Source organism: Triticum aestivum, chromosome 1D (genome assembly GCF_018294505.1).
Source record: "Triticum aestivum cultivar Chinese Spring chromosome 1D, IWGSC CS RefSeq v2.1, whole genome shotgun sequence".
Classification (NCBI taxonomy): domain Eukaryota; kingdom Viridiplantae; phylum Streptophyta; class Magnoliopsida; order Poales; family Poaceae; genus Triticum; species Triticum aestivum.
In genome coordinates, this window is record NC_057796.1 from 131,487,085 (window position 1) to 131,512,878 (window position 25,794).

The following is a 25,794-nucleotide window of genomic DNA, read 5'->3' on the forward strand; positions in this document are numbered from 1 at the left end:
TTCTAGGATCTGATTGAGGATTGCAGCATTCACAACAAATTGAATCAATGGACTCAAAATGATAATGACAAGAGATGCCAATAAGATTACGAGCCTTAAGATTAATCATAATGCAAGTAAGCAAGAATTTCAAGAGCAAAAAGGCTCCTGAGGATTTTCGGAAGATCGAATGGTATTTTGAACACTTTTGTGAAATACTTGAATCAACTGGGGATGAGCGGATACTCGGTAAGTGCGAGAATTATCCGTATGGGTATTCAGGTGACAAAGAACAGCAAGGCAGTAAGCTCAAAGGATTCTCGGAATAACAAAGAGAATTTTGGGGTATCTTGTAATAACAAGATCAACTGGGAAACAATGTATGAATGGCGAGTATACGTGGTTATCCATAGGAGTTTATCGATGAAAGGGAATTGCAAAAGCGATGAACACAAGTTCTCGGGTTATCAGCGGAGAGTATCTTCAGGGTCTTCACGTGCAGCAGACGATCATCAGTAATAAGGGGCTCTCCGGGTGAAAGTGATAACGAGATCCTAATGTTAGATTTAGCAAAATTCATTTAACCCGAATAGGAGAGAGATCAGAGTCCCAGAGTAAAGGTCGAGGAGTAAAAGATCCTAGTACCACCCATTGGCGACGTGGGCCCGTAAGACACACAGCCATGTTAGTAAAAACTTTTCCAATGACTAGACTCGACTTCGGCCAAGGAGTTGGAAAGGGGGATTCCTACAGGCAGTCGGCTCTGATACCAACTTGTGACGCCCCCGATTTGACCGTACACTAATCATGCACGCAAATGTGTACGATCAAGATCAGGGACTCACGGGAAGATATCACAACACAACTCTACAACATAAATAAGTCATACAAGCATCATAATACAAGCCAGGGGCCTCGAGGGCTCGAATACAAGTGCTCGATCATAGACGAGTCAGTGGAAGCAACAATATCTGAGTACAGACATAAGTTAAACAAGTTTGCCTTAAGAAGGCTAGCACAAACTAGGATACAGATCGAACGAGGCGCAGGCCTCCTGCCTGGGATCCTCCTAACTACTCCTCGTCGTCGTCAGCGGGCTGCACGTAATAGTAGGCACCTCCAGTGCCGTAGGAGTCGTCGTCGACGGTGGCGTCTGGCTCCTGGACTCCAGCATCTGGTTGCGACAACCAGGTAGAAAGGAAAGGGGGAAAAGAGGGAGAGAAGCAACCGTGAGTACTCATCCAAAGTACTCGCAAGCAAGGAGCTACACTACATATGCATGGGTATATGTGTAAAGGGCCATATCAGTGGACTGAACTGCAGAATGCCAGAATAAGAGGGGGATAGCTAATCCTGTCGAAGACTACGCTTCTGGCCACCTCCATCTTGCAGCATGTAGAAGAGAGTAGATGGTAAGTTCACCAAGTAGCATCGCATAGCATAATCCTACCCGGCGATCCCCTCCTCGTCGCCCTGTTAGAGAGCGATCACCGGGTTGTATCTGGCACTTGGAAGGGTGTGTTTTATTAAGTATCCGGTTCTAGTTGTCATAAGGTCAAGGTACAACTCCGGGTCGTCCTTTTACCGAGGGACACGGCTATTCGAATAGATAAACTTCCCTGCAGAGGTGCACCACATAACCCAACACGCTCGATCCCATTTGGCCGGACACACTTTCCTGGGTCATGCCCGGCCTCGTAAGATCAACACGTCACAGCCCCACCTAGGCTCAACAGAGAGGTCAGCACGCCGGTCTAAACCCTATGCGCGCAGGGGTCTGGGCCCATCGCCCATTGCACACCTGCACGTTGCGTACGCGGCCGGAAGCAGGCCTAGCCCCCTTAATACAAGCGCGAGCTTACGGTCCAATGCGGCGCGCGCCACTCAGTTGCTGACGTCAAAAAGAGCTTCGGCTGATACCACGACGTCGAGTGCCCATAACTGTTCCCGCGTAGCTGGTTAGTGCGTATAGACCAAATGGCCAGACTCAGATCAAATACCAAGAACTCGTTAAGCGTGTTATTTTGAAGTAACCGCGGACGCCAACCAGGGCCAGGCCCACCTCTCTCCTAGGTGGTCTCAACCTGCCCTGTCGCTCCGCCACAAAGTAACAGTCGGGGGCCGTCAGGAATCCCAGGCCCACCTCTACCGGGATGGAGCCACCTGTCCTTTCAGCCCCCTCATCAGAATCACTTGCGGGTACTCAACGAGCCGACCCGACTTTAGTCACCACATGTGTCATGTATATAAAGTATATAGTATATACCCGTGATCACCTCCCGAAGTGATCACGGCCCAGCAGTATAGCATGGCAGACGGACAAGAGTGTAGGGCCACTGATGGAACACTAGCATCCTATACTAAGCAGTAGGATAGCAGGTAAGGGTAACAACTGTAGCAACAATGACAGGCTATGTAACAGAATAGGATTAACCAAAAGCAGTAACATGCTACACTACTTTAATGCAAGCAGTATAGAGAAGAATATGCGATATCTGGTGATCAGGGGGGGCTTGCCTGGTTGCTGTGGCAAGTAGGAGGGGTCGTCTTGGATGTAGTCGAACACACGAACATCGGCAGCGGTCTCGAAGTCTACCGAAAAGAAGTAACGGAGGGGGAACACAATAAATAATAGAGCAATCAAATGTAACACAAAGCAAGACGCGGCGATACGTTGTGCTAGGGGTGACCTAACGTAGGGATAGGTGATACCTGCGAAAGGGGAAACATCCGGGAAAATATCTCCGGTGTTTCGCGTTTTCGGACAGATGAACCGGAGGTGAAATGTTGCAGGTTCGCTATGCTAGGGACGCGTGGCTGGCGAACAGGTTGCGTATTCGGATTCGTCTCGTCGTTCTGAGCAACTTTCATGTACAAAGTATTTTCATCCGAGTTACGGATTATTTTATATGATTTTTATAAGTTTAAATGATTTTCTAAATTTCCAGGATTTATTTTAATTCGAAAATAAAAGAGAAATTGCTAAATGTACCCAGTCCTGTGTACACAGCAGTTTACACAGGGGCTGACATGTGGGCCAGGAGGACCCAGTTGACCAGTCAATGTTTGACTGGTCAACAGGAGGTGGGGCCCCCGTGTCATTGACAGATTAGGCTAAACAGGGTTTAATTAAGTTAACCAGTGATTAGGTTATTCTAATTATGATTAATTAAGTTAATTAATTCTTTAATTAATTAATTAATATTTTTATTATTGTTATTATGTTTTTTAAATTTTTTATTATTTTTTTTATAAAAATGTTCTGGGCAGTGGGCCCCGTTTGTCATAGGCCCGAGGGGCCTTGGCGGGTTTGATCGCTAGCGGGCGTGGGCGCCAGCCCACCCGATAGGGCGCTGCGGCCAGCGGTGAAGGGGGCCGGCGCGAGGCCCAGCGTCGGCGACCGTGGCCGGAGCGAGGCGGCGCGGCAAGGCCAGCCGGAGCGAAGGGAGGCGCGGCGGCGTGCGCGCGGGCCGCGCGGGCGCAGGGGGTTGCGGGCGGTGCGGTGGCGCGGAGTAGGATGCGCGGGGGCGAGGCACAGGTCGCGGGCGGGCAGGGGCGACCACGGTGAGGCATGCGAGCGGGGAGACGCGGGGAAAGGTGGCCAGCAGCGGGGTCCGAACTCGGCGGAGGTCGATCTGCAATAGCACGCACGGTGGAGGCAAGGCGAAGGGGAGGCTCACATCGCAACGTGTAGGGGGCCCAGGGGAGCCGGAGGGACCCTGCCGGCGAGGTCCGGCGGCCGGACGGGCTGGCAGGCGCGAGGGCGAAGTAGAGGTGCGGGTTGAGGGAGGCCGTCATGCGGAGGAAGAGGAGCCGCGGGGACGGAGCCGACGAGGAAGGCGCAGGAGGAAGGGAGCTGCGAGGAGGAGGCCGGGGAGGCGGCGGCCGTCCTCGGGCGCGGGCGCGCCGAGAGGAGGGGAACGAACAGGGGTGCCCCTCCTCCGTGCGTCAGCGTGTGTATGTGGGTGACGGCGCGGGGAGGGAGCGAGGGAGAGTGGGGGTGTCGGTTAGGTTTCCCCCGAGTGGGGGGATATGGAGGAGGGTGTGGGCGCCGGTTGGGCCGGTGGGCTGGCCTGGTTGCCACCTGGGCCGGATGGCCCAGTGGGGGAAGGGTTCTTTTCTTTTGTTTGTTATTTTTATTTATTTGCTTTGTATTGTTTTAGTTTAACTTCCTATTACTTTTAGTTTTAGTAAAATATACACGTAGCATCTAAATTCACATTTCAACTTAGTCCATAGTCACAAAAAGACTAGTCCTCAAATAAATTAGTTTGACATTTTATTAATTACAAACGGTATTTAAATAATTGTTTTTACCGAAGTTTTATTTATCTTATAGTATTAAAACATTTTATAAAGGTGTGGTTTCTCCTCCATAATTAGCTATGTAATATTTGGTTCACTCCGAACATTATAGTTTTAATATTTGAAAACGTTTATTGTTGCTTGATTTTGAATTTGAATTTGGAGCGGTTTCGAACTAACGCGAGATTAGCAACAGTAATCGAAGTGACATGGCATCATTAGCAGAGGGTTACTGTAGCTCAATTATCCGGGCGTCACAGTTTTCCTTGTCGTCACCGCTATTATCTTTTGGTGTATCTACCATGTATAGGTCATATGAGGAAGTGGCCGTCCATCGTCCCGTGAACGGCGGGTTTTGGGCCTCCTCTTCTCCGGCATCGCCGTCCATACCGTCAATGTCTTCGGAGTCATAGTCGAGCGTGTCGGTTAGGTCTTCGACAGTGGCTATGAAGTGGGCGATGGGTGGGAAACGAGATTCTCCATCATCAGCCTCGAGTTCAAACCGGATACAATTCGACTGTGAGTCCTCCGCCAAGGACAGGTTCTTTAATGAGTTTAGCACGTCGCCGAAGGGCAAGTGTTGGAAGATGTCTGCGGCGCTGAACTCAAAGATCGATAAACGATCGAGGTCGGCGTCCGCGGACTCACATGGTTCGGAAGTTATAACCGGAGATGAGTCCGGAGTTCCGGTAACACAGATATCATGTGAGGTTAAGTCCATGTGCGGCTCCAACGCCGAGGAGTCTGTGGCCTCCGTGTTGGGGTTGAGCCTCCCGTCCTTGGATGGCGTAGTCTGCTCTGGATCTAAAGCCAGAACGGTTATAGGAGTTGTCTCCTGGATGCGACCCGATGACAGATTTAGGTCATGTTCATCGGGGTGACCAGGAGTGGTTGCCGCGGTCTCGAATCCAGCGAAGATCAAATCTCCACGGATGTCCGCAACATAGTTCAAGCTCCCAAATCTGACCTGGTGGTCAGGGGCGTAGCTACCGATCTGCTCCAGATGGCCAAGCGAGTTGGCCCGCAGTGCGAAGCCGCCAAACACGAAGATTTGTCCAGGGAGGAAGGTCTCGCCTTGGATAGCATCGTCGCTGATGATTGAAGGGGCCATCAAACCTTTAAGGGACGACACAGTGGAACTCTCAATGAAAGCACCAATGTCGGTGTCAAAACCGGCGGATCTCGGGTAGGGGGTCCCGAACTGTACGTCTAAGGTCGATGGTAACAGGAGACAGGGGACACGATGTTTTACCCAGGTTCGGGCCCTCTCTATGGAGGTAATACCCTACTTCCTGTTTGATTGATCTTGATGAATATGAGTATTACAAGAGTTGATCTACCACGAGATCGTAATGGCTAAAACCCTAGAGGCCTAGCATGTATGACTATGGTAATGTCCCTCTCCCCTCCAGACTAAGTCCTCCAGTTTATATAGACACCGGGGGGATCTAGGGTTACACAAGGTCGATTACAAAGAAGGAAATCTACATATTTGGTCGCCAAGCTTGCTTTTCACGCCAAGGAGAGTCCCATCCGGACACGGGTGTAGTCTTCGGTCTTCGTATCTTCACAGCCCATCAGTCCGGCCCATGGCTAACAGGCCGGACGCCCGAGGACCCCTTAGTCCAGATCTCCCTCAACAACCGCCGCCGCCCCCTCCCGGAGACCACCGCCACCACCACCCACATCGACCGCACGGGCGATGCCGCAGCCACCACCAGATCTGCAGCCTCCGCGCCCATACAGCTATGCCCCGCCACCAGCGCACCAGCCGACACGCCTCACCATGCTAGAGGCCGGCCCAGCCTAGCCGGACACCGCCCCCAGCCCGCGACCCTTGTCGCCGGGATCTGACGAGGAAGCCTCGAAGCAGCCAGCCACCTCGCCCGCCCCACGCCCAAGCCCGCGCCTCCAGAACCACGCAACCGCCGCCGCTCCGCCGCACAGCCGCGCCACCGGCACGCCGCCCGGGTCGCCGCCGCGCCGTCCCGCGCGAACGACGCGCTCCTCACCGCGGCCCTGCGTCCCGCGCCGCCGGAAGCCATGGGAGAAGGGGAAGAAGGCCCCGCCGCCGCCCACGCCAGCCGGGCTTCGCCCGGCGACGCACGCCGGTGGCGGCAGGTGGGAGGGAGGGATGGGGGAGGGTCGTTGGCTGGCGGCGGCTAGGGTTCGCCTTGCCGCCCGCGAGAGCGGCACGGGCGAGAGAGAGGAAAGGGGAAAGAGGAAGTCCTCCTATTAATTACAAAGCCAGTGTTCACTACGGTGGACGCGGCATCGCCAAGAGTTCTTTATTATTCTCCTATTAATTACAAAGAGGTGGAATTGAGGCTTTTATTGACACCTCTAATTACCTTGATATTTTAGCCTTTATAACAACAGTAATATATTTTGTGGACGGCGGAATACTGAGTGGGGCCTTCACACTCATGAAGGCTATTAAACCAACAAATTCAACAAAGAATATCGTTGTTAAAAAGAAAAATGGGTCGCCTTGGACTAATTTGAAGGACTTCCTCCGCACCACAGACGCGGAGCGCCTCGCAAACTCTGGATAAAACTCATCATCTCATCATCATCCTCGATCCTAAACCCCGCCGTTCTCCTCTGCTCCTTCCCCATTCCCCATGGAGGTCTCCGCCTCCGCCTCTACGCCTCAAGCTCTCACCCTACTCACTTGCCCCCCTTGCTTCCTCTCTCTTTACCCTTCCGCTCGCCGGCACGGCCGCGCCGGCGGGGGAGGGCTCCTGCTGCGGCCTCCGCCTCAACGGAGGCTGGAGCTGGGGTACCGTGCCCGCCGCCCGGTGGCATGCTCTCTCAGCGGCTCGTCCTCCACTGCGCTGGACGTGTTAGGCGGCTCGGTGGTCGCCGCGGCCGCTCTCCTCGCCGCGTTACAGCTGGTTTGGCTCAGGTGGCGCGGCGCAATGCATAGGGAATCTCCGGAGGTGTGCTTCTTCTTGATACTGGTTTTCTCCCTCTTACCTTAGTTCTGCTCGTTGAAGAATGATTTGAATTGAACTCAGGCTCCTCTTTAGTATATATGCATATGCACGGTACTCCCTCCATTTTTGTATATAAGGCCACAAACTCGGATTACAGGTACCAATGTAAAATTTAATGCCTGCTTTACAAGTCAACTTTTTTTCTTGTTTATTGGGATCATTAATACTTCGCATGCATGCAAAGAAACTGAGTGGAGGAAGTAGCTGACTGTCATTATGACTGCATGCATGCAAGTGTTAAACAGGTTGTTAATACGAGAAAATATCATTAATTGTGTCTCGATTACTGTTGGTGGTCTTGTATAGATGCAAAATGTATATTTCATAGTGGCCTTGTATATAAAAATGGAGGGAGTAACTTAGATTATCGCGCATGCACATTAAATAAAACGGATTTGCTAATTCTCCAAAACATTCAGAGTACTAGAGCATCAAAGTGCATGTAAATTTTTGTACAAAGACACGATCATACAAGAAAGAGAAAAGATTGTACCCATTTTTTCTAATATGTGTGTTTTCTGTACAGTACACAAGTGGTCGTATTTTTTAACAGAATAAATAGAATTTTCTTGACTTTAAAACCAATTACATCCATATTAGAAAGATGCCAGTTCTGGGCCATCTAAGTACAATTCGAGAAATTTTAGTTTTCCGATGTTTACTCCTCGAAGACAGGAAAGTTTATTGGGGATAAGTGTTGGTGATGTCAATGCTATCGGTAATGTCTTAAGTCCAAAGGTTGGATCCAAATTTGCCAGTGCTGATTCCTTTTTCTATAGATATTGGTAATTCTGAGGTTAAGGCATTAGACCAGTTGCTATCCCTTGATTGAAGACTTAGGGATATTTTTGGAGATAATGGAAGCTTTATTACCCCGACCTCTACATCCGATATGCATACAACCCAATTATTACACGTTTATTATAAATTTACCAAACAATGGCCTCACCAGAAACGGTAAAACCAAGACAACGAAACATCCCAACTACAGTTGGTAGAAACATGTAAATCAAGACAACTCTAAAGACTAAGGAGCCTATCAGTCGCATGCCATCCGAACCGGGACATAAACTCCCTGGTAATCTATGTGAGCTGCTTGACGTGAAGCCACATCAGCTCCTTATGTTGCACCTTCTATAACAACACCCATGACTGTAGCCAACTGGTACACGAGAGTAGCACCTGCATACAACATTGAACTTTCTTTTTGTCAAAAATAAAATCAATTCTGCATAGCCAAATAGACCAAAACACCATTGCAACCCCCCGCCACAATTAGTGTTCCTAGAGATTTGTCACCCCCCTGTAACCAAGAGCCAAATATATTAGAAATACTACAATGTGGTGTGATATTAAAGGCTGACTACATAGCATGCCGTGCAATTTGTGCGAAACTGCGATCAAGTAAAAAATGTTGTATACTTTTCTGCTTGTAATAAAAACTACAATGAGTGCCCCCTTGTCATTTGCGCTTAACCAATTTGTCCTTCATAAGGACTACTTGTCTGCAAAGAAACCAGATGAATACTTTGATTTCCGTTTTCATCGGAACCTGACCCACATATCCATTAGTGCCGCATACATGGAGTATACAGAAAACACCCTTGGCTGTCTGAAGAAGATCCCACCTAAAGGGTCCTGTTCCAGAGTTAGTAGCATCCCTAGAACTCTCAGTACGATCTCATTTCAGTTTATTAAATTTTGGCGAATGAGAGCCTGACGGAAATCAATCAGCGGATTAGGCACTCCAATGACAGAGGCAACTGTGCGGAATAGCTGTGGGTACATATCTGAAAACTGCATGTCCCCGATACGTTTATCCTCCCCAATCTCAATTATTCACTATTCTCCACACTAAATGAGCCCAGTTGTATAGAAGTGTCTTTTACTCCCATTAAGCCCTTCCATAACGAGAGTCCGTTAGTTAAGCTTAGGGATATTAGAGTCATTGGTAAGATTTACAATTGGCAAGACTATCCTCATCACGCTTCTCGAATCGGCATAGGCTTATAAAATTACTGGAAGCCTAATCACTTGCATTATCCATCATTCAGCGTTGTCGGATAGCGAGTAATCAGCATGAGGAGTTTTGGGCCGTGGTGTGGTCGTCGTGTTGCTTGCAAAATGACGATGTAGCCATCTTGGCATTTCTCTTCTATGTTACTGATACGTCTACCATAGACGTATCCTTGAAAATTAAGCATTGCTTGCTATTTCTCACAAATAAAATGAAATTGTGTTCATTGATTGGATGAGGTCAGCTTTGAGCCCTTATCTTTTTTGCTTTGGTGATGGATGGCTCACAAGGGATATACAAGGAGATATCCCATGGTGTATGCTCTTTGCGGATGATGTGGTGCTAGTCGATGATAGTCGGACGGGGGTTAATAGAAAGTTAGAGCTATGGAGACAAACCTTGGAATGGAAAGGTTTTAGGCTTAGTAGAACTAAAACTGAGTACATGAGGTGCGGTTTCAGTACTGCTAGGCATGAGGAGGAGGTTAACCTTGATGGGCAGGTGGTACTTCAGGAGGATACCTTTCAATATTTGGGGTCAATGCTGCAGAAGGATGGTGATATCGATAAAGATGTGAGCCATCAAATGAAAGCCGAGTGGATGAAGTGGTGCCAAGCCTCTGGGCGATTCAACCCGCCATGTTGTATGGCACTGAGTGTTGGTCGACTAAAAGGCGACATGTTCAACAGTTAGGTGTAGCGGAGATGCGCATGCTGAGATGGATGTGTGGCCACACAAGAAAGGATTGGGTCCGGAATGATGATATACAGGATAGAGTTGGGGTAGCACCGATTGAAGAGAAGCTTCCAACATCGTCTGAGATGGTTTGGGCATATTCAACCTAGGCCTCCAGAAGCTCCAGTGCATAGCGGACGGCTAAAGCGTGATGATAATGTCAAGAGAGGTCAGGTTAGACCAGACTTGACATGGGAGGAGTCCATAAAGAGTGATCTAAAGGACTGGAATATCACCAAAGAACTAGCCATGGACAGTGGTGCGTAAAAGTTAGCTATCCACGTGCCAGAACCATAACTAGGTTTCGAGATCTTGTTGTTGTTGTTGTTGTTGTTGTAGTTAGTCTTAATTTGACGAATGAAATGTGATTCACTATGTCTGGTAGTTGTTTTCTAACTTGCAGTCATCTTCAATATTTGTCAGGTTTTACATACACAGGTCAAAAGCAATGTAAACAAGGCCCTCGGAACAACAACACAATCCGTACATGATAGTAATGATGCATGTTGTGCAACTCATGAAAATAGCTTTTCAGAGCTATCTATTTCTGAAGGAATGACTATTAATGAATTGGAGTGCCGGGCTAGTATTTCATGCATATACCCTGTAAATAAGACAACGCAGGCGGTTTCTGTAACTAATCCAGGGGCAATGTTACACACATTAGTTGATGTATCTCGGCAAGAAGAAGTTGGTTGCTCAACTTCAGCAGAAAAAAGAAATTCTACAGAAAATGTTATGGATGTTCTTGCAACGCCTTATTCCGGTCCACCAGGACAACATAAAAGCAAGTATGTCTCTAACAGAATTGGCTGGCAAGGTGGGCTCTCATACCAATTTTTATCCCTTTCAGAACTACAGAAAGATGCTCAAAATGGCAATGGTCTTGGTGACAGCCAAACAAACAGCAACAATGCTCATTTACTTCGATGCCATCAGAGTAATGATGATGAAAATATTGATTTGACATCTTTTTCATCCTTCAAAAGAACAGTGGAATGCCCTCTCAATTTTGTTCCGCAAGTCAGTATTGGAAATTTGTTCAGACCAAGAAAAGGAATTGAGTTTGCTGATTCATATGTAGGGGGCTCTCATCTGACACCAGGTTTGACTTTGGAATTTAAGCACTCTTCTTGGCACTTCTGCTGATATCCGTGATTTCTTCCCTTTCCTTATGAGCATACTCTATATTCAGGGAAATTAGCTCTATTTGCATGCTTAAGGGAGGGTCCTGCCAGCAAACAACAGAAAGCAGTGAAAGACCATGATGATGCAAAAACTATTGGCTGGAGTATTTCTGATATACTGAACAAAGAGAATCTAGATAAATTCATTCCAGCGACAACAGCTGGATTAAACGGCACAGTGGATTCATCAGATTACATGAGGCGGTACAAGAGTTCTTTAACAGATGGAAGGTATAATATTTGGTAGATGATTTTAACATATTGTCCCAGAGCAGGCCTTAAGTTACTGTATGTTATATCCATTCAAATGTAATCTTTCCACATATCAGTTTTTCAGTTGACACATCAATTTGGTATTGTCAGGTTGAAGGACTGTGTGGATTTGTTGGAAAGCATGGAGCAGAAGGGATTGCTTGATACGAAGAAGGTGATTAATTACCAGTTACGGTTTAGCTTTTGTAATGTACTCTTCAAATTTCTCATTTACATCTGTTTCTTAGATCCACCATGCCAGCTTTTTGAGTGCATGTAAAAAACAAAGGGCTGTTATGGAAGCTGTTCGCTTCTGCCGATTGATTGAAAATCCGAAAATGAGCACCTTCAATATGCTTTTATCGGTTTGTGCTAATTCAAAAGATTTTGAAGGTAACTCATCAGCTTTTCTTGTCAGATGTGCTCGAGTAGAAGATGAGAATTGAGTATGACCAAATGGTTTTACCTTTACAGGGGCCCTCCAAGTTATGGTGCTCCTAAAGGAGGCTGGGCTAAAACCCGATTGTAAACTTTACACCACATTGATATCAACTTGTGCAAAGTGTGGAAAAGTTGATGCGATGTTTGAGGTAAGCACATAAGACAATCAAATTCTCACCCTTATTAACAGTGCCAGCTCCTGTTTGTGACCATGAGGGGAAGGCGGCCATCATTTGCTCTACCTTTTCCAACCTCATGGGGATTACTATTATTTTGATCTTAGCACCATTGTTCAGCAGATTGATGATCTTGAGGCTCTCTCTGTCTCTTTCTCGTTTGAGGAAACTTATTGTACGGTTTGCTAGCAATCCAGTTGATGGTTGTAACGGTCTCTTCACCAAAAAATATTGGGATATTATAAAAAATGACTTTAATAAACTAGTCCAAGACTTCTTTGATGGGTCGGTCAACCTGCAAAGTATTGATGATTCCTTCATCACCCTTGTTCAAAAATTCCAACTCTGAGGGTCGTGGTGTTTATCTCCCTATCTCCCTCCTGAATTCTTGTATTAAGCTTATCACCAAAATTTGTTCCAATTGCCTTTAGAAAGTCATTCTCTCTCTGGTTTCATTAAATGTTGCATGATCAAAGACTGCCTCGCGGGGAGCTTCGAATTCCTTCACAAGTGTCATCAGTCTAAGACATACATTTGTTAAGCTTCATGCACTAGCCAACGCAACCAAAAGTCCGAACTGATAGAAAGGGCTAGGCAATCCACATATACACGTCAACACCCCCTCTCACGTGTGACGCGGGAAGTCAACACATGGATAGATTCAAGAGGTATGGCTCAAGAGGCCTATACATGGACACAAAGGGGGGCAGCAGCAATTTTTAGATAAATTGCGAAAGCCAGGACTTGAACTCAAGACCTTAGCTCTGATACCATGTCAAGCTTCATGCACTAGCCAACACAACAGTCCGAACTGATGGAAAGGCTAGGCAATCCACATATACACGTCAACAACATTGTCGTTTTTAAGCTCGACTTTGAAAAATCTTTTGACACGGTGGAACACTATAGGATCATCTCCATGCTTAACAACTATGGCTTTGAGGATTGGATGGATCAACTCTCTCCTCGGCTCTTGCACTTTTGCTGTGCTTCTTAATGGTGTTGCCGGCAAGAAATTCTGCCAGCATGGCTTTAGGTAAGGGGGGACCTCTTTCTCCCCTCGTCTTCGTGTGCTGCTGATCTTCTGCAAGCAATTACCAGCAAGGTTTTGTACCTCGATCTTCTGCATTTCCCGATCCCTATGGCTGGTGAGGACTTCCCTATTGTTTTGTGATGCAAGCATGTTCTGTTCAACTTCTATGTCTCAAATGCCTTCTGGAAAGCTTTGGTCGATCTGTTGGCTTCGGGTTAACTTTCACAAGTCATTCATCCTTCACATCAATTCCGGAGGATAAATTAGCCAATTTAGCTGGGCTGATTTTCTGTAAAGGGGGCAACTAATTGTCGGTCAACCGCCCACCAGAAGAAGTGTGGTCGGTTTCAGACACAATTTTTTCCCGTTTTAGCAACTTTCTACATTTGGCACTTTCTGTATATTGCAACTTTCTTGTTCTGGTAACTTCCAGAAAATGCATGTTTAACCTTTCAGAAAAGTTATCTCTTAAACCATTAAGCCGATTGATGATCCTCCCATGTCAGCATGTTTTGACAACTTTTTTTCGTTAGTACTTGCCAGATTCTTGTCACTTAGGTACTTGCCAGGTTATTGCCACTTAGTTGCAAGTACTTGCCAGGTTAGTAAAACTTCAATATACACATGTATAGATATTGCTTCATGGTACTTGTGTGGGTTGATGCCGCCCTCTTTTGTTGGTAACACCTGAAAACAAACTCTCTTGCTATGCGTAAATGTTGCATTGTATAAAAACACACACAACTATTGCCTGGTAATTGTACATAATTATCGTGACAACTGTTCACCACTAACATGCCAGCTATGTTGACATACCCTGAGAACTAGCGTCGACTATTTTTTTTCACCGAAACATGATAACTGTTACAATATATGTGGATTGCACTAGCCCTTTCCATCAGTTCGGACTTTTGGTTGCGTTGGCTAGTGCATGAAGCTTAACATGGTATCAGAGCTAAGGTCTTGAGTTCAAGTCCTGGCTTTCGCAATTTATTAAAAATTGCTGGTAGCCCCCCTTTACCGAAAAAGGCTTTCGCCCCGCTTTATATATAAAGCAAACCGCCCAAGCCACAAACAGACAAACGAGTTCAGCCACAGCACGCCCAAGGCGCGGAGGTCCAACACACACACACACAAGCACGGCACAAGGTACAGGGTTAATGCTGAGGGCACAGCTCAACAAGCCCAAAGAAAGAAAAGAAAAAGGAGGCCGGCACACCGGAGACATCTGGACGCCTAATCTGGCTCTGGAGGAGGCGGCGGAAGCGGAGGCGCCACACGGAAGGCCATCGCTCGAAGGTCAGAGATGAGAGTGTTGATGGCGTTCCGATCCTGGATGCGGCTAAGCGGCCGCCAGAGCTGCAAGAAACCACACATTTTAAAAATGGCGTCAGTCACACGACGAAGAGGAGAGCGTTGTATGACAAGCCTATTGCGAACGGTCCAAAGGGTCCAGGCTAGCACCCCAACACAAAGCCACCTAAGGTGGCGGTGACGGGGGGCAGAGGCCTGAATCTCCGCCAGCAAGTCGGGGAAGTTGGTGTTACACCAAGTTCCCCCAACCACGTCGCGGAAGCAGGACCAAAGGAACTGGGCGGTCACGCAAGAGAAAAAGATGTGGTTAGCATCTTCGGCTACGCCACAGAGGGGGCACAGGCCGTCGCCAGGCCCGTTGCGCTTTCGTACCTCAACACCAGAGGGCAAGCGACCATGGATCCACTGCCAGAGAAAGATCCTGATCTTCAAAGGGAGGCGGATATCCCATATCAAACTAAACGGCTCTGGAGCCGTAGATGGGGCAATCGCTTGATACAGGGACTTGGTCGAGAAGCGGCCCGAAGACTCAAGTCGCCACGAGAAGGAGTCCTCAGCGTTGCTCACGTCGAGAGGCTGAAGGGCGATGACCTGAAGGAGAGCGTCCCAAGCTGCGACCTCAAGAGGGCCAAAAGGTCGACAGAACGCGAGGCGCCCTAAGTCAATAAGGGCCACCTCCACGGAGACCCGAGGGTCGACCGTGATGGCGAAGAGCTCGGGGAAGCGGGCGGCAAGAGGGAGATCGCCAACCCAACGGTCGAACCAAAACAAGGTCGAGGCACCAGAGCCCACAGTAATGGACGTGCCGATGCGGAGGACTGGCATGAGTTGGACCACGGCTTGCCAGAACTGGGATCCTCCCGAGCGCTGGCAGAAGGCAAGGGGCTGGCCCCGAAGGTATTTGGAACGAATGATGTCCAACCACAGGCCCGCCCTCACCATTGGCAATCCGCCACAGCCAACGGGTCAGGAGAACAATATTCATACTCCTGGAGGCCATGATCCCAAGACCTCCCTGGTCTTTGGGTTTGTAGATGTCTGGCCAGCTGACCATGTGGTATTTCTGCTTGTCTCCCTCGCCCGCCCAGAAGAATTTGGATTGGTACTTGGCAATCTCCTGATGCAAGGTCTCATGTAAGCTATAGAAGCTCATCAGGAACTAGAGGATGCTGGAGAGGGAGGAGTTGATGAGAATCACCCGAGCAGCCTTGGATAGCCACCTGCCCCTCCAAGGTTCCACCCGGTGCTGCAGGCGGGTTACGGTCGGCCGCAGGTCCGCCACCGTGAGCCTGGAATCGCTAATGGGAATCCCCAAATAAGTGGTGGGGAAGGAGCCTAGTCTACAGTTAAGACGATCGGCCATCCCTTGACACTCCTCCTGGGAGTAGCCAAGGATCATCACTTCGCTCTTGTCGAAGTTGATCGTGAGCCCCGACATCTGCTGGAAGCAGAGGAGGAGGAACTTAAGATTGGCGATGTCCACATCTCAACCCTCGATCATGATGATGGTGTCATCCGCGTACTGAAGGAGGGAGACCCCTCTCCCTCCCACCAGATGGGGCACCACCCCACGGATATGGCCAGCAGCCTTGGCCTTATCGAGAATAGCCGCCAGGGCATCAACCACCATGTTGAAGAGGAACCGGGAGAAGGGGTCGCCCTGGCGAACCCCACACAGGGTGGGGAAGTAGGGTCCAATCTCGCCGTTGATGTTTATTGCGGTCCGACCGCACGAGACAAGCTGCATGACGCGGGTGACCCAACGATCGTCGAAGCCCTTGCGGATGAGGACTTCACGAAGTAAGGACCACCGAACCATGTCATACGCTTTATGGAAGTCTAGCTTCAGAAATACCGCACGCTGGCGCTTTGCGTTGACTTCATGGAACACCAACACCCCATCGATGATGAACCGGCCTTGGATGAAGGCGGATTGGTTGGGGTGGGTTATGGAGTTAGCTAGGAGGGTCACCCTATTGGCGTACCCTTTCGCAAGAATCCGAAATATCACGTTAATCACCGTGATAGGACGGAACTGGCGGATATCCGAGGCACCCGGGACCTTAGGGATTAGAGTGATGATCCCATAGTTAAGGCGGCCAAGGTCCATGGATCCCACGTAGAACTCGTTGAAGAGCGCCATAACCTCGGGCTTGATAGCCTGCCAGAAGGTTCGGAAGAATTTCACCGGCAGGCCATCTGGTCCCGGAGCGGAGGAGGGTTCATGCCCTTAATCGCGGTATGAACCTCTTCCTCCCCGAAGGGGGCCATAAGGGCCTCATTGGCCGCAGTTGAGACCAGCTGATAGCCCACCCAAGTATCTATGGCTAGAGGCGCCACCCCTAGGGGAGGGGGAAAAGAGGGCTCTATAGAAGCCGTCGACGTGAGCGCAGATCTCAGCGGGACGGAGGAGGATGGTGTCCCCATCCCATAGGCAGTGGATGGAGTTGCGACGGCGCCTACCGTTGGCGATAACCTGGAAGTAAATGGTGTTGGCGTCCCCACGGAGCACCCACTGTTGGGTGCCTCGTTGGCGCCAATAAGCCTCCTCGTCTGTGTATATGACCGAAAGCTGGTCTTCGAGATCATAACGCAACATCCATTCATCGGAAGAGAGCCCGGAGGAGTCTGCCCGGGCGTCTAGAGCTTGTATGGACGTAAGCAGAGCAGATTTTCGCTCCCTAAGATCCCATCCAAGGTTGGCCCCCCCAACCCTTCATGAGCTGCCGGGTCAGTTTAGCACAAAACTGCCAGGTGTCAATCGCGGATAGGACCTGTGCGGGCGTCCCCGGGCCTCCACCCACCTAGCGGCCACCGCGTCCACAAATCCCGGTTGGTATAGCCAGAATAGCTCAAACCGAAACCTGGGGGGTATGGCCGGGCATTCGTCAGACATGGAGAGCAACAGGGGGACGTGATCCGACCCAATGCGGGTAATCGCTCTAAGTGAGGCGAGTGGGCAGCGGAGCTCCCACTCCGGAGATACTAGGACGCGATCCAGAACGGATCGCGTCGGGTCAGCTTGTCTATTGGTCCAGGTAAATCTGGCACTAGTCCGTTCCAACTCGCGGAGCCCCAGATCTGCAATACAGTCGTTAAACATCTGCATGCGGGGGAGGTTCACCAGGGTGTTATTCTTGTCATCAGGGGATCGCAAGAGATTGAAGTCCCCGCCGACCACTACAGGCAGCTGGCTGCCGTGACCTTCCATCGAAGCCCGTCAAGGAAAGTCGCCGAGCGACGGTGATCGGCAGGGCCATAGACAATCACAATCTCCCACTTGAAGTTGAGCGAGCGCTCAAACACTTCCATTCTAACGAAGAACCCCCCCTGTCCATTCCGCCCACCTCAAAGGTGTCATCCTTTACGCCTAAAAGAATGCCACCTGAATGGCCGACGCTCCCACTAGAAGGGAGCCAGTGCTAGGCAAACAGGTGAGAGCTCAGCCGTTCAAGCTCTTGGAGGGAGAAGTCCGTTTGCATGGTTTCTTGGATGGCTACAATATCAATGTGTTCGTCTCGCATGTACTCGACTAACTGGCGACGCCGGCCGTCTTGGCCGAAGCCGCGGATGTTCCAAGATAGGGTCCGCATCAAGGCGCCATTGGGGGGCTGCTTGACCCCAAGACGGTGGAGGCGCTATGGGCCCTGAGGGTAGAGTGCGGGAGCGAGTGCGGCTGCGGATTTCCTCGACCGGCACCACTGCGGGTGGCTGGGGTGCCGGCGTACGTAGGAGTCGGGCCCGGGTCTCCGCAAGTTTCCCGTCTAGGATCTCGCAGGGCCGAATCGCCGGAATCTGCTCTTAAGGGGGGGGGCTAATTCCCCCCTGAAAACGATGGACGAGTCTGCGACCACCTTGGCAAGGTGGCCGAGCGGAACAACCTCAAGTGGAGAAAACGAACAACTGGAAGAACTGGAGGGAATGTCGGTCGCACCTGGCTCGAGGTTCCGGGCCGCCGCCCGGAGCTCAGCACGCTCGGTGATGGACGGCGCCGGGAAGCCGGACGGGCGGTCTGCATCGAGACGGGCACTGCGGCGGGAGGCAGTCACCGGAGTTGAGGAGGCTCGGGTCCGTCGGGCGTACGACACCGTCCGGGGCGAGTGGGAGGCGACGGGGGTGACCACATCGTCGGTGGCCCCTAGGAGCAGCCGAGTCGGTGAAGCGGGCGCAGGAGTCTCCAGCGGGGCGACGGGCCCCGACTGAGCGGGGGAGGGCGGGTCCGGGGCCGGCGAGCTGCCCTCCAGCATCACCATGGGAGCGGAGTCCGGGGGAATGGAGGAGGGCAGCGGCGAACAGCCCCCAGGAGGCCCCGGTAGGGGGCGCCATGGGGGGGGGCTCGGCCGTCCGTGGAGGCGCCAACATTGGGGCCTGCTCGTCCGGGACCGAAGGCGAAGCGTCGGGCGTAGGGATGGAGCAGGGGGGGGCGCCGAAGATGCCGGGAGAACGAGGAGCCCGACGCTGGAGATGTCGCTCATCACGGCAAAGGAGGTGGGAGAGGCAGCCGGCAGCGTGGCGGGCACCGTCCCATCAGAGGGGGCCAGTGCGCGCGACTGTCCGGCGCCCGCACCCCTGCGGCTCGGAGGAGGGTCGGAGGGCTCCCGCGAGGGGGAACGACTGTGCCCCGAGCGCTCGTCGTCGTCCGGGTCCTGGTGGCGGGAGGGACGCGGGCGGCGGTAGTGGGAGTCGTTGCGCTTGTCCGCACCACCCCCACCAAAGTGTCCATCATCAGAGTACCGGGGGCGGCCGACGTGGTTGGGAGGCTCGGGGTAGATCTTGAGGTCGAATCCCTGGTCGTTGAAGAAGACCCGCACGGTGGCGCGGAGCTTGGAGGAGTCTAGGCATTTGACCTTGACCCGGACCTCCTCCTCTTTGCGGAGGGAGAGCTCATCCACCACCACCACCTTGCCGAGGATCTTGGACATACTGGGAATCACCCTCTCAGAGCGGGCAATGTCGGGGAGGCCCGATATGAGGATCCAAGCCGTGTCGAGGACTGCCACCGCCTTGGGGTCCACCAGAGGCTCAGGGATGTTGACGCCGAGCTTGTCGAGGGCTAGAGTGATGTCGTTGCTGCGGGTGCAGAGGCCCATGGTGATGGCATCCGGAAAGATCACGGTGAAGGAGTTGTCCGCGGTCGGAGTCACTTGCTAGTCCCAGACGCGCCGACATAGGTGGTTGAGCTCGGCCTCGGTCATCTCCGGGGAAGCGACACCCGCCCCCACAGTGGTGACGATCGCAAGGAACGACGGGGAGGGGGGATGTCCTCCACCTCGATGTGGAAGAAGCCGAGACCCTCGATGCCGTGTCCGTACATCATGAGCTCCTCCGACACCGGTCGATCCGGGCACATGGCCGCGTGGTGGCCCGAGTCCTTGCATAGGTAGCACATCGGGGGGTTGGGGCACTCGACTTGGTAGTGACCCGCGATCCCATAGTTGAAGCACGGAGGCGGATCGCGGGGAGCACCAGAGGCAGGCGCGGCCGAAGCCGTGGGAGTGGGGGCCGAGGCATTCGGGCCGCGGGTGGGTCCTCTCTTCTTCTTGGCACCTTGACGCCCCCGCACCCCGCCGCCATTGCCCGGCGGCAGGCTGGGCTGGTTCTGAGACGGTTGGTACCGGCGTGTGTGTGTGGGGGGGGGAGGGCGGCGTCGGGCGCCTGAGCTTGGGGGCGGGGAGGGGACGGAGAGTGGCCACGGCGGCGAGCAGGGGAGGGGGACCGGCGCCGGTCCGAACGCCGCGAGTCCGCAACGGGAGAGCGGGGCCGGTCCCTACGGTCCTCCCGAGCAGGGGAGCGGCGGGCGTCGTCGCGGGACGACGAGCGGCGGTCGGCGCGGGCCGACGAGCGTCGGGCCTCACGGGGGGCGGGGGGGGGGGGAGGGAAGAGCGGCAAGCATCCCGGGAGGATAGTTGGCGACGCAGGTCGGCCTCTCGGCGCTGGCCCTCCAAGGAGGCGCGGGCAGGAGCCCGACGGTCATCCAGCGAGCGCTTGGGGCGGCTGGCGCCGTCGCCCAGTCGCGCGGCATGGGGGAAGGCGGCGGGGGGGGGGGGGGCGGCGAGGGAGGAGGGGAGCCGCGGAGTGAGGTGTCGGGAGTAGGGGAGCAGGATCACGACGAACAGATGTGGAAGTGGGGAGGAGTGGCGGCTGGAGGGGAAACCCTCGCGAGAGCCATATCCTCCCACGCGCTGCCGGTGGAGGCCGCTAGGCTGCCGTCCGCCGTGGGCCATCCCGGCCCATCAATCACAGGAATCCCAGATGGGCCTGCAACTGATAGTGGCGCGGGAGGTAGGCCCAACAGCACCCAGCTAGGGTTGCTCCAGCCGCCGCCGGCGGAGACGGCGTGGCCGTCGGCCAGCGAGGGGGACTCCACGGCCGGCAGCGGCTAGGGACGGGGGAGCAGTAGAGTCTGGAAGATCCGAAGAACGCGATGAAGGGCCGGAAGGGCGATCGGCGGGAGATCACCGGAGTGCCAACGGCCCCAGACGGCGGCGAAGTGGACGGTTCCGCCGGAGCGTGGGCGCCGAGCAGCCTCCACGACGAGCGGGCGGGGCCGAGCTCGGCCCGGCCGGCGACCCCCCAACCAGCAGGGCGCCGGCGGCGACGGGCACCCCCAGCCCTCAAGGCGTCGCCTTGCCCCGCGGCAACCCGAGGTGAACTCGGCTGCCGGCGGAGGTGCCGAGCACGCGCGCGGGTAGCCGAACTCCCACCCCTGGGAGTAAGGCCGCCGGCGGCACGGGGCTGCGGCTGGCGCGCCGGAGCGGGAGGGGGCACGCGGTCGCGGCAGACTACCGGCCCGCGGCGAGGTCGTCGGCCTTCGCCACGTCTGCCCAGACGACCCGGGCAGGGGTCAAAGGGGACGGGGGGAGGGAGCAGGGGCCGGGGGGAGACGCCAGCGAGGTCGGCGGCGGCCAGGGACGGGGGCGGGGAGGGCGGAGACGGCGCAGGTGAGGACATGTCGGGCGCATCGCCCCGCGGGTCACCGCGGTTGCCAGAGCCCTCGGCCATCCGTGGGAGCTTATTCCAGCATCCTTGTTCCAGCATCCTTGTTTTCACCGTAGCCCCCCTTTGTGTCCATGTAGAGGCCTCTTAAGTCATACATGAGTTTCACGCGCCGTCGCTCTCTTCTGGTTGCATGTATTGACTTGCCTTTCCCGTCACACGTGAGAGGGGGTGTTACAGTATATGTGGATTGCACTAGCCCTTTCCATCAGTTCGGACTTTTGGTTGCGTTGGCTAGTGCATGAAGCTTAACAACAACATGGGATCTTGTTTTGGCGGCCCCGTCGAGACGAACTCACTGGTGAAGAAGGCTAACCAGATTAACAGTTTGTGAGATGATCTTGAAAATTGAAACTTAGCAATTAATGCCTAAGTGTTAGGTGGGAGATTAATGCATGCATGCCTTTGCTCTCTATTAGGAAAAAATGCCAATGGGATGCGGCAGCATGGGAAGACAAGGATGCATAAGTAAAATTGAACTTGATGCCGCCCTTAGATTTTCCGTTCAGAAAGATCTGGACTCAACTTTTGGGATTTTAAACTTTCAGAAATTTCAAATTTGAACTTCTGAAAAAATGAATTTTCAGAATTTTTGAACTTCCAAAATTCAGAAATCATTAACTTTTGAATTTGGGGGGCTTACCTACTTAATAAAACTCATCCAATTTCAAATTTGGAAAGAACTTTCAATGCACAAGGGGAAAACGTTAAGAAAAAAGCCACAATGTGTGGGCCCCACTCTAGGAAAAGAGGGGTTGAGAGAGATAGAAATTGGTGCCCTCGTGCGCGTCCCGAAAGGGGAGCGGTCCACCTCAGCGCATGCGCAAGGCAGGCTTTTTGCGATGTAAGGGTAGACAGTTTTTTTTTGTAGAACAATAAGGGTAGACAGCTAGGCGGGCGCCGACCATCCACGCTAGCACTCAAAATTGCCGCAGAGTGCAACATCTTCAATATAAATTAGATGTTCAACATTACATTTGGCAGACAAATAGATAGACTAGAACCAATCGGTGATCACCACGGCCGGAGCCCTGGAGGATACCTACCTTGGACACATCAAAGAGGACATCCTCGAAGGCGGCTACTAGTGCGGCTGGTGCGGATGGGGCGACGGCTTCCTCTGCAGCATAAAACAGGTGTCGTGTTGGTTCTTCCTAGAGATTGCCTACTGCTGCTCCGCTCGATCGTGAGCATCACGGGCCTTCCACTTCTCGTACTTGGCTCTGGCAAAGTGACGGGCAACGAGCACCTCCTCCTCCTTTGCATGGGCGCCGTGATTGGCGGAGTGCACCTCTGCCTGGTGTGGAGCGGCGAGCGCCTCCTCCTGCTTGGCTTGGGCTACAGTGGCCTTCTCTCCCTTGGTAGTGGTGGCTTGCTCTTGGCGACGGCATGACGGACACCTGATGATATAGACATCGCGATGGTTGCTCCACACCATTGCTGATTTCGATCCAAAGTGCATTAGGCGGCTAGGGGAGGTGATCAGCATCGGATCAAAGTAGAGGGGAAGGGGCTGGTGGGGAACATCTTTGGGAAGGCGAGGCGGCTGGCGGGAAATCCTGGGACTCCTCAAGGCAGTCTTCCTGAAACTGGATTTCCACAAGGCCTATGACACGGTCAGTTGGGCCTTCCTTCGGGAATGTCTCCTCCATAAGGGCTTCGACGACCGGTGGGTGACCAGGGTGATGCAGATGGTTTCCTCGGGTCGCACCACGGTGAACATTAATGGGGAGATCGGCCCGTTCTTCCCCACATTTTGTGGGGTGCGTCAGGGCAACCCTTCTCCCCGTTCTTGTTTAAGGCAAGGTCGATGCTCTGGCGGCCATCCTGGATAAGGCCAAGGCAGCAGGCCGCATTAAGGGGATAATACCGCATCTGGTTGGGGGGAACGGAATTTCCCTGCTCTAATATGCAGATGACACCATTATCATGGTGGAGGGTTCGAAGAGTGATATCTACAACCTCAAGTTCCTCCTGTTGTGCTTTCAGCAAATGTCCGGCCTTAAGATCAACTTCGACAAGAGTGAGGTGATGGTCTTGGGCTACACCCAAGACGAGTGCCAGAGCATTGCAGATCGACTTAACTGCCAGCTCGGGTGGTTCCCCACCACATATCTGGGGATCCCCATTAGCGACTCCAGGCTTACGGTGGCCGAGCTGCGCCCCACAGTGGGAAAGCTTCAGCACCGGATCGAGCCCTGGCAGGGTAGGTGGCTTTCGAAAGCGGCCCGTACGGTGCTCATTAACTCGTCCCTCTCCAGCCTGCTATTATTCATCATGAACTTCTACAGCCTTCCCGAGACCCTCCATCATGAGATTGCCACCATTTAGGGGCGGTTCTTGTGGGCAGCCATGGGGGATAAGCAGAAGTACCACAGGTTAGGTGGTCTGAGATCTGCAAACCTCGCGACCAGGGCAGACTGGGTATCATGTCCTCCAAACGCATGAACATTGCCCTTCTGACTAAGTGGCTATGGCGGATTTGCTAATGGTGATGGTGGCCTGCGGCTCCGGATCATTTAGCAGAAATACCTTCGCGGCCAGCCTCTCGCCTTCTGCCAGCGATCTGGGGGCTCCCAGTTCTCGCAGTCCATCATTCAGCTCCTCCCTGTCCTTCGGATCGGGACCTCGATCGAGATTGGCTCCAGCATCGCCACGCTGTTCTGGTTCAATAGGTGGGCTGGAGACACGCCCCTTGCGGCCCGCTTTCCGGACCTTTTCTCCATCGCGGTTGCACCACAGATCTCCGTGGCCGCCGCCCTTATTGACTTAGGGCAACTAGCGTTCCGGAGACCTTTTGGCCCGGCTGAGAACGCGGACTGGCAGGAGCTGCTCGACTGTATTGCACTCCACGAGCCTGATCTCTCGACGGACGATGACCGCGCCAGATGGCGGATAGAGCCTTCTGGGCAATTCTCCACCAAATCTCTATACCAGGCCATCGCCCCATCGCTTGGCCATGAGGCGCTCTCCTCCATTTGGGAGATCCGCCCCCCCCTGAAAATTAGGATCTTCTTGTGGCAATGGATTCGCGGCCGCCTCCCGTCTGGCGTTGAGGTTTTGAAACGCAATGGCCCTGGGGATGGGCGCTGCCCGCTCTGTGGGCCTGAAGAAGATTCGAACCATATCTTCTTCACCTGCGTGTCCGCGCAGTTCCTTTGGAGCTGTTTCCGCGAGATTGTGGGTGGAAACTGGGACCATAACAACTTCCCCGCTCTCTTTGCCGAACTCCAGGCGATCCCACCCGCGTTGCGCCACACTAGGTGGCTGACCATTGGGGTCCTGGCCTGGACGCTGTGGACTGTTAGGAATAAACTTGTGATTCAGCATATCCCTCTCCGTCGTGCTACTGACGCTTTGTTCAAATGGTCTGGCTACTTGCAGCTTTGGCGGCCGCTTAGCCGTCCCAGGGAGAGAGACGCCATCACCTCCATCATCACCCAGCTCCGCGCGATGGCTCTTCGGTTGGCGCCACCGCTTCCCCCACCACCTTCGGAACCAGATTAGATCGTCATGTCGTCGCCCCCGCCACCGCCGTCTTGGGTTGTTTCGTCGTGCATTTGTGTTGGCTTGTTGTGCTGTGCCCACAGCGGAACTTGGGGCTGTTTGTGTCTGTTTGTGCGTGTGAGTGTTGGACCTGACTTGCGGTGGCGTTGTGTGTTGGTGTGTGGTGTGTTCTGTTGTTACCTCGGTACTTTGTGCTTGGTGGTTGCTTTATTTATAAAGCGGGGCGAAAGCCTTTTTCGGTAAATCCCATTGGGTGGCGATGCGGTTGTCCGCGGTCAAAGTGGGTGGGTCCAGGCTGTCAGAGTCCCTACTTTGCCCCTTGATTTGGAGACGGCCTTGGAGCGGACGTCCAGACGCATCTGACCCAAAGTAGAGGTCTGCATTGGAGGCCTAAAAGTGTTGGAGTAGGGATCCGTCGATTTGCCCTAAAATTGCCTACTTTCCTTTCACCTACATGGGGCTTCATTCCTGATGGGCTATCTAAGCATCTCCAAATGGCCCATGGGCTCCAAGAGAGGCTGGTGGTGCGGCAGCAGGCCCAAGCGCAGGTCCGGCCCAACAACAGAGGCGGAAGCTGGGGGCCCACTAAGAGTCAGCATCAGCCGAGACCAGAGAGGGTGCAAGTTTTGCGGACAGCGGCGAGCTTGCCATGTGTGACGCCGGTGTGAAGAGGCCGAGCTCGGCGACTAGAGCTTGTGTGCGCTCCATGAAAGCAGCCACCTGACACATCCATTCTCGCATGGTGGAGGATTCCTCCCGGAGAGGCACGATAGCCACGTCCAGGTTTGTGTGCAACTCGCTGCGCCTAGTCACAACTGCCTGCTGAAAGCCAGTGTCAGTGACAACTAGACGG

General features: G+C 52.9%; 1 protein-coding gene across 1 annotated transcript in view; it reads left to right on the forward strand.

The window, feature by feature from the left end:
• The first annotated feature begins 6,804 nt into the window (after window positions 1–6,804).
• Window positions 6,805–25,794, forward strand: part of LOC123180742 (pentatricopeptide repeat-containing protein MRL1, chloroplastic) — a 28,555-nt gene continuing 9,565 nt past the window's right edge. Inside the window, exons 1-6 of the mRNA XM_044592869.1 lie at window positions 6,805–7,226; window positions 10,459–11,140; window positions 11,231–11,453; window positions 11,586–11,649; window positions 11,723–11,867; window positions 11,949–12,064. Coding sequence (XP_044448804.1) covers window positions 6,909–7,226; window positions 10,459–11,140; window positions 11,231–11,453; window positions 11,586–11,649; window positions 11,723–11,867; window positions 11,949–12,064 — 1,548 coding nt within the window. The 5' untranslated portion in view covers window positions 6,805–6,908. The remainder of the gene's footprint in view (window positions 7,227–10,458; window positions 11,141–11,230; window positions 11,454–11,585; window positions 11,650–11,722; window positions 11,868–11,948; window positions 12,065–25,794) is intronic.